This window comes from Carassius gibelio, chromosome A13 (genome assembly GCF_023724105.1).
Source record: "Carassius gibelio isolate Cgi1373 ecotype wild population from Czech Republic chromosome A13, carGib1.2-hapl.c, whole genome shotgun sequence".
NCBI lineage: Eukaryota > Metazoa > Chordata > Actinopteri > Cypriniformes > Cyprinidae > Carassius > Carassius gibelio.
Window position 1 is genome coordinate 25,822,255 of NC_068383.1, and position 7,810 is coordinate 25,830,064.

Here is a 7,810-nt window from a genome sequence, read left to right on the forward strand (position 1 = left end):
ATATTGATGCTGAAATATCTTGTTACGCACCCTGCAATGCACTCAAATCTCATCAGGCGAAAGAACAACTACAGCTCAATGAAGTCCCGGATCTTACCTGGTCCTTCACAGCTGCTGACCTTTTTGATTGGCATGGAAAGACACATCTAGTCCTTGTGGATTCATTCTCTGGCTGGTTTGAGCTGGATTACCTTCCTGACATGAGAAGCATCACGGTTATCGCAAAACTGATAAGACATTTTGCTGTACATGGTGTCCCACACACTTTAATGACTGATAATGCTTCTCAGTTCATGTGCAAGGATTTTGAAGATTTTGCACACAAATGGGACTTTAAGCATATTCGCAGCAGCCCTCAATATCCCCAATCCAATGGACTGGCTGAGCGTGCAGTTAGATCTGCCAAACATCTTCTGGAAAAATGCTACCGTGATCATACTGACATCCGTGCTGAACTTCTCCATGTTCGTAATCTTCCCCGAGATGGTTTACCATCCCCTGCACAACGCCTTCTTTTCAGACAAACAAGGACCTTCCTCTCAGTGACCAAGGCAATGATGCGGCCCGTTGTTCACACAAACGTAAAAGACACCATCACAAAACAACGACTGAGGGGAAAGGACTATTATGACAGAAATGCCCATCAGCTCCCATCACCCCATCACCACCCAATACTGAGGGACCCGTCCGGCAACCACTGTCCCCTAAAATGAATTGTTACACTGACACAGAGGGCAAACATTCAGTGGTGACTCGTTCTGGAAGAGTCAGCCGTCCTAACCAATGTTACAAGGACTATGTTACGACCTGATTGAAAAGTGCTATGCATTATTTTATTGCCTTATAAATGGTAAACAGGTTATGTTATGGGTTATTCTTTATTCTGCCATTTGCAATTTCATGTTATGTTATTGGTCAGACATAATTTAGTGTTTTTTGCAATTTGATCTGGTCTTATACTAACAGAGGGGGGATGTAGAGTTATGTGGTATTTCCCTTTAAGGCTGGCGCCGCCCCTCATGATGTGTAACAGAGAGCATGGAAAGGGAAGTGAGTCAGTTGAATAAAACCAAGTGTTCGTGGCAATACGGTTCATGTGTTTCTCTCCAACAAAAAGTTACACATACTTTATCACTGTTGCCGCTGGTTGAAGCAGCCCTAATAATGTGTATTTTAGCCCCAGGGTGGCGATTTGTACTGGGGGACCCCCTCAAAACATGCATAGTTTGGGCTAGTTTTGGCTCACCGCCGTCACCCCAAGCATTGAGATCATGCAGCGCCTCGCAACTGCAGCACTAGAACAGTGGGGGTTGAATGAACATCTCTCCTTCTTCAGAAAGAGAGCGAGCCCAGAGTGCAACTTAATTATTTTCACGGATACAACAATAGATAAAGGCCACAAAGTGGTCTTCCCACCTGTTTCATTATGAGTCTGTGTGACATGCATCTATACAAAGCGGAAAACTCATTGTGTCCGCCTTAGAGGAGTAAACTGCTCTATACAAAAAGATGGCTTAGAACACAAGAATCTCTTTCCGATGGGCAACAGATGATTCACTTCCTGAAGGAATTCAAATCTGATGAAATAGCGCACAGCATGCATATATAGTTTATGTATGTATGCACGGGGTGGTGCTAGGCGCTATTGGCCAATAAATCGACGTGTTGGTATAAGGGCTTCAGACATTCATCACACCGGAGGTGTTCCCAAAGCGATGATGTCATCGCAGCTTTGAAGTGAACCTATGAAAGGGAACATATAACACTCAAGTTTAAACTATTTAAAAAACTAAACAAAACTAACTGAAAAGTGACCAATGTAATTATGAAGCGTACAATTCTATTAATCGCATCCTCTCATCTACAAAGCATTGTTTATTTTATTCTTAATTAAATGCACTATATCAAACCAGATTAGTTTTGTATGTATGCAATGGAAAACTCAATGAAAAACGTTTTCCTTGACATGTCTACGAATAATATATTTTTTCCCTTTTTCATTTTTTATTAATATTTCTAAAAGCAATACAATAGTGCAAACACTTATTTTAGAAATCAGAACAATTCAAAAACTATATATTAAATAAGTATAATTATTTTTGCACAGTGTAACATTTCCAAATAGTACAAAACAAGGAGGGGAAAAAAGTGCATTCTTATTATTAATCATTCTTAGTAATTTGATTAAATGTTCTACTTCACATAAGAATTCTGTTAGTATGGGTATTTTATAAAGTGGGAAGATTTGGTTTATATATATATATATATATATATATATATTTATTTATTTATTTATATTTATTTATTCATTTTTTTTTTTTTTTTTTTTCATTCAGTCCGCGTCATCAGCCCGCAGTCCTCCTCCTCACTTCCGCCCACCGGGCTCAGTGGTGTCGTCACTTCCTGTGGTCTCGAGCTCGGAGAAGATGGCGGCTGTGGTAGTGAGCGCTGATGGAGGAGTCTCGCCGCTGGACTCAGACTCGGTGTCACCGCGGATCCCGTCTCCAGCGCCGGACCAGCCGCTCCAGAACAACGCGCTGCTGGGACTCCCGATCGTGGCGATCGAGAACATCCTCAACTTCCTGTCGTACGACGAGATCAGCCTGCTGCGACTGGTGAGCAAACAATGAGTGCGTCTCAGGTCTGGACACGGTAGAGTCGACGTTCAGCAGCAGCTCTGGCTGTGTTTGATACTCTATAGGGCATAGATCTCTGAGTAGAGCCGAGTCTGGTGATGTGGATGATAAACACGGCCAGCTCGCTAGGATTAGAGACTGGAGGAGTGCTGTGTTGTCTCAGACACGCCCCTGTGCGCGTGAAGATGATCTTAGACACGCCCCACGTGATGTCCTGATGCGTCTGACTGAGCTTCAGTCCTTGTGTTTCTCAGCACGTCCAGCAGGGTTTAAGATGTTGTTGTTCTCTGTTGTAGGTGTGTAAGCGCATGGATGTGATCTGCCAGCGTGTGCTGAACCAAGGCTTCCTGAAAGTGGAGCGCTATCACAGTCTGTGCCAGAAACAGGTGAAGGCCCAGCTGCCCAGGTGAGACACTGCTGCAGCTTCTCATTATCAGTGGTGACGTCCATATGGCAGAAGAGCACAGTGTAAATCATGCAGTTAATGGCATGCATGTAACCAAACGGTGAACACGATTAGTGACCAAACTTCTGGGAATGTCAGGAAAATCTGGTAGATTCATCCCAGGTGTTGTCTCGTCTCAGATCTTCATGTTTTCATCACTACAGTTGAATGCTTCTTGTGATCCCCTCCTTCAGCATCTCAGTCCGTTCCAGAAACCGTCATGAGATGTTAACCTGAGTAGTTTACGGGTTGATAACGCTGGTTAAACCTAAGACCAGAGCTGTGTTTGAGTGTTGTTGAATGTAGAGTAAGTGTGTGCTCTCTGTTGGGGATCAGGAGGGAGTCGGAGCGCAGGAATCACTCGCTGGCGAGGCACGCAGACATCCTGGCAGCGGTGGAGACACGTCTGTCACTGCTCAACATGACCTTCATGAAGTACGTGGACTCGAACCTCTGCTGCTTCATTCCTGGGAAGGTACGTCTGTTAGAAGAGGGGCGTCTTCATCTTCATCTGGTGTTCAGTGTTGTGTTATTAGCTGTCAGCTCCAGTACAGCTGATCTGTCCTTCATGAAGCTGCTTCACATTAAAGAATCCGAATCAGTTCACATCATTTAAGGGATTATTCACCCCGTATATGAAAACGACTAAAATATACTTCAAAATGTCCTGGCTCTTCTGAGCTTTATAATGGCAGTGAATGGGTGTTGAGATTGAGTAAAATAAAGTGCATGCATCCATCCATCATGGATCAAGTCCTGCAAAACCGTGCCATGAGCTGAACTGATCCAGTCAGTGGAGATGTAGCGTCTCTGTTTCATGCAGAGACAAAACTCAAGTCAAATCATTCTGGTTTTGCTTCAAATTTTGAAATTGTACAATCTTATTTAAATTAAAAACTGCTCATGTTGTGTGTGTGCAGCATTGTCCACACTAATATACTTTAGTTTGAAAACGCATCTTTTTCTGTCTGCTTTGGTCGTCTGTCCAAATGGAGACAGTGTTTTTAGTCAAGGAAAACAGAGTTTTTTGAAAACGCTCTCCAACGTGGATAAATGTTTTCATGTTGTAGTGTGGACTGTGAAAACGAAGACGCAGTTTTAGTCATGTGACACATTATACCAGTAGATATCTGTGATATCTGGTTTCATGCATGATACATGCGATGCACTTTCACTATTGTTACAGATTTTTATTTTAACATTTTCTTTTAACATTTTCTGATGTCTCAGTGTGGATGAGACAAAGTTTGCAAAACGCTTGAAAACGCTAATGTGTACGGAGAGTGTTTTTAAAACTAAAACAGTTTTAGACTGCATCTGGATGAATGTAGACGTAGCTTTATTTTGTTTATATGAAGAGATTCCTTTTATGTTTTATTTAATTGATTTAGGGCTCATTGTAAAATTTCAATTTAGTTTTGTTATTTACATGTACATTATATTTAAATTGTGTCATTTAGCAGAGGCTTTTATCTGACGGGACTTAAAATGAGGAGAACAGAAGCAATCTAAACCAACAAAAGAGCAGTGATACACAAGTGATGTATTAGTTTATTATTATAGTGTTATATTTCAGTTTCACAAGGAAACATGCAGCATTTTGTCCAAGCAATAATAAAAGCACACATTTAATTTGTCTTAAATCTCATTTTGTTAATAATATCGTAAGTGAATCGTTACATCCCTACGAGTCAGTAGTCAGCCATTAGTAACATCATCTGTGATTGCTTTTAATGAAGGGAGTGTCATGAGCATGAAATAATAACCAGGATCAGGTTTAGTTAGTGCTAGTCAGTCTCTGTTTTCACGACGCTTGCATTCTTAAGATTTAAGATCTGCATTTACTTGAGTGGTTCAGATCTCTGTGATGTAGACACAAACTCTCATCAGTACCAGTAACTAAAGAACGCAATGATTCCCGTTGATGTTCCACACTATCAGATGTAAAAGCATGCCTCTGGTGTAGTGTTGTCATCTTGAGATGGTCAGAAGAACACCGTGAGATCAACCGGTTTCGTTCACTCAACAGTGAACTTCCTGAAGGGCGTCCAGTGAGGGATCATCTGGTGTAATCAGACGCTGTATCTTTAGTAATCTGAAAGGAATCCCAGCACTAAAGAGCATTGTAGTCAGGTAATCTTGTAGGGTGTGTCGAAGTAAAAAACTCTTTCTTAAGGAAATGCAAAAGCTCAGAGGGAGTTATGCAAAAGTGCGTATAAAGCGCTGTGTGGCATTAAGGCCTGCAGCAGTGAATGCAAATCATGTGTGTGACAGAAGAACACTGACGTGATGTGCTGCCAGCAGACCGAGTGAAAGAGTTCAGTCACAAGATAATTATAAAGGCATGTCTGAGACAACCCTTGGCATTCGTTCTGTTTAATGAGTAAGAACTAGTTAAATTTAACTAATGAAACACCCTGCTCACTCTGTAGCTCCTCAGGCTTTCTGCTACATTTACAGTGATGCTTTTTCCAGAAAGACTCTTAAAGTTTTAAGAAACTGAATTAGTTGTTAAGTGAAGCCCAGAACATAAGTCATTATTTGTCATGCTATTGACCCATGTATGATACATAAAGACACATTTCAGATCCCTCATTTAAACTGAAAGATCTCAGGAGTCATAGTGCCGCATTTGAAAGTCCAGTGTTTGGACGGTGTTGTGTTCTGCCCCCTGCAGGTGATCGATGAGATTTATCGTGTTCTGCGGTATGTGAACTCCACACGAGCGCCACAGAGAGCTCACGAGGTGCTGCAGGAGCTGCGGGACATCTCCTCCATGGCCATGGAGTACTTCGACGAGAAGATCGTCCCCATCCTGAAGAAAAGGCTTCCCGGCGCGGATCTCTCCGGACGACTGATCGGGTCTGCTCCGGGTACGACTGTCCACTATCTAAACATTTTTATGTTGCTAATATTCTTGTATAATTATCTGATGCTAATTGCCTCTGTCTTGTGTGTGCAATAATGAGAAATGATCATTGTATTGTTGGCTTTCCTCTGGATTATTGCCCAAAAGCAGTGCTTAAGTCTCTGTGGTTGTAAATGTTGCAGTGGCCGGTCCCTCTTCCTCTCTCACCACCATGTCCCTGCTGGCCAAGAACACTCCGTCTCGCTCGGAGATGACGAAGGTGCAGCAGCAGGTGAAGGTGAACGGCGCGTCGATGACGGCGCTGCGGCGCGAGATGCAGGAGGTGCGTGTGAAGCAGCTGGAGCAGCAGAAGCAGCTGCAGGATCAGGAGCAGAAGCTGCTGGAGCAGTCTCAGGTGATGGGCGAGCAGAACGCCCGTCTGGCCGAGCTGGAGCACAAGCTCAGGGAACTGATGGACAGCGCGGTGGCCTCCAGCTCCTCCTCCACCCCTGGGGCGACCGCCGCGTCCTCCTCCTCCACCCTGAGCCCAGCCGAGGCCCAGAGCCTGTGTCTCAAACGACCACGCAAGTGCTCCGACCTCCCGCGCCACTCCAAACGCCTGCGCAGCAAGAAATAGAGGGACGATTCTCCGTATCCGTGTTTAAGTTTTCTTTTGCTTCCTTAAAGCTGTATAATTTTTTCCACTTATGTCAAATGATAAGTATCACACAGAGTTGGTGGGAAATTGAAAACGAGAGGGGAATCTTTTAGTTTTATCAGTCGTCAGCATGTCCCTCATATCATTCACGTATTACACTAATATGCTTGACTTCTGTTTCTAAAGGCTAGGCATCTGCCTTGAGCAGTGTTTGCCTTCAATGTTTACCCCACCTTCATGCCAGTGAGCTCATCATTGCCCGAGGAAACATTGCAAAGAAACACAAGACCAACATTTGCAAGGGAAACATGAACTGAAATGATGCTTCTGAAGACACTGCATTGAGGAAACATAGCTTCTTTGGCGCTCCGCCGTAGTTTCGACCATACGTAGGTTCAGTTGTGTACGAAGTTTTCAAGTTAAGACCTAGATCCCCTTCTTGAAATGGAGGACACAAGGTGTTCGACACCTGACTGCTAAATTATATTGTTATAAATGGTAAATATCAGCTTCGTTGTGTGTTTTAAGAGTGAAATATTTGATCTGAGATGTGCCTCGACAGTATGAGTCTTGCAGGTGTCTGCAGCTGTAGCATACTCGATTATATTGTTTGTCTGAAGATCGTCCATCATTGAGGATTGTGTCTTGTAGGTGTTAATGCCATGTTGTTCCTGCCACTGTTTGTAGGTGTGTAATTTACTGCAAATAGATCTGTCTCAGTGCAATAAAAATTGTGGAAAGCCTTGTTACTAGGAAAGTTTTTGCCTGTGAGAGACATTTGTTTTTGTCATTTGACACCATAAGGTAATTGTCATTCCAGCTGCTCAATTATGCAGAAAAGATTCCATTTGCTTCTGAAGCACAGTATCACCTTTCTTTCATGATTCATCTGCTCAAACCTGAGAGAGCAGTTCTTCACCGTCCAGATGATAATCCTGTGCTTGCGTGAACTGTAATGGTGAACAGATGTTAATCAAGTAGCAAATAAGAGGAAGAAATACCGGTGTCGTAGTGAAGAATAATGTTTTTTCCTTGACTTTGTTGTGTATTGGCATGCTTTCACATCAGTTTCTACCAGTCCCAATGTTGATTGTACTGAGTACTGTCAATGCTTTTTGCAGTTGTGATTACAAACCAGTTGACTTGAGCCCTTTCCCCTTTAATCAGTAATGTTAAAGTGTCCTTTTTATTATATGACCAAAACTATTTGATGGTTTTAATGA

The 7,810-nt window shown here is 42.8% G+C and overlaps 1 protein-coding gene across 1 annotated transcript; it reads left to right on the forward strand.

Annotated features, from left to right (window-relative positions):
• The first annotated feature begins 2,362 nt into the window (after window positions 1-2,362).
• On the forward strand, window positions 2,363-7,344 carry LOC128026532 (F-box only protein 28-like). The gene is made up of 5 exons (XM_052613787.1): window positions 2,363-2,615; window positions 2,933-3,042; window positions 3,418-3,556; window positions 5,759-5,954; window positions 6,133-7,344. Exons 1-5 carry the CDS (start codon window positions 2,427-2,429, stop codon window positions 6,564-6,566), a joined length of 1,068 nt encoding a protein of 355 aa, XP_052469747.1. The 5' UTR covers window positions 2,363-2,426; the 3' UTR covers window positions 6,567-7,344.
• The last annotated feature ends 466 nt before the right edge of the window (window positions 7,345-7,810 follow it).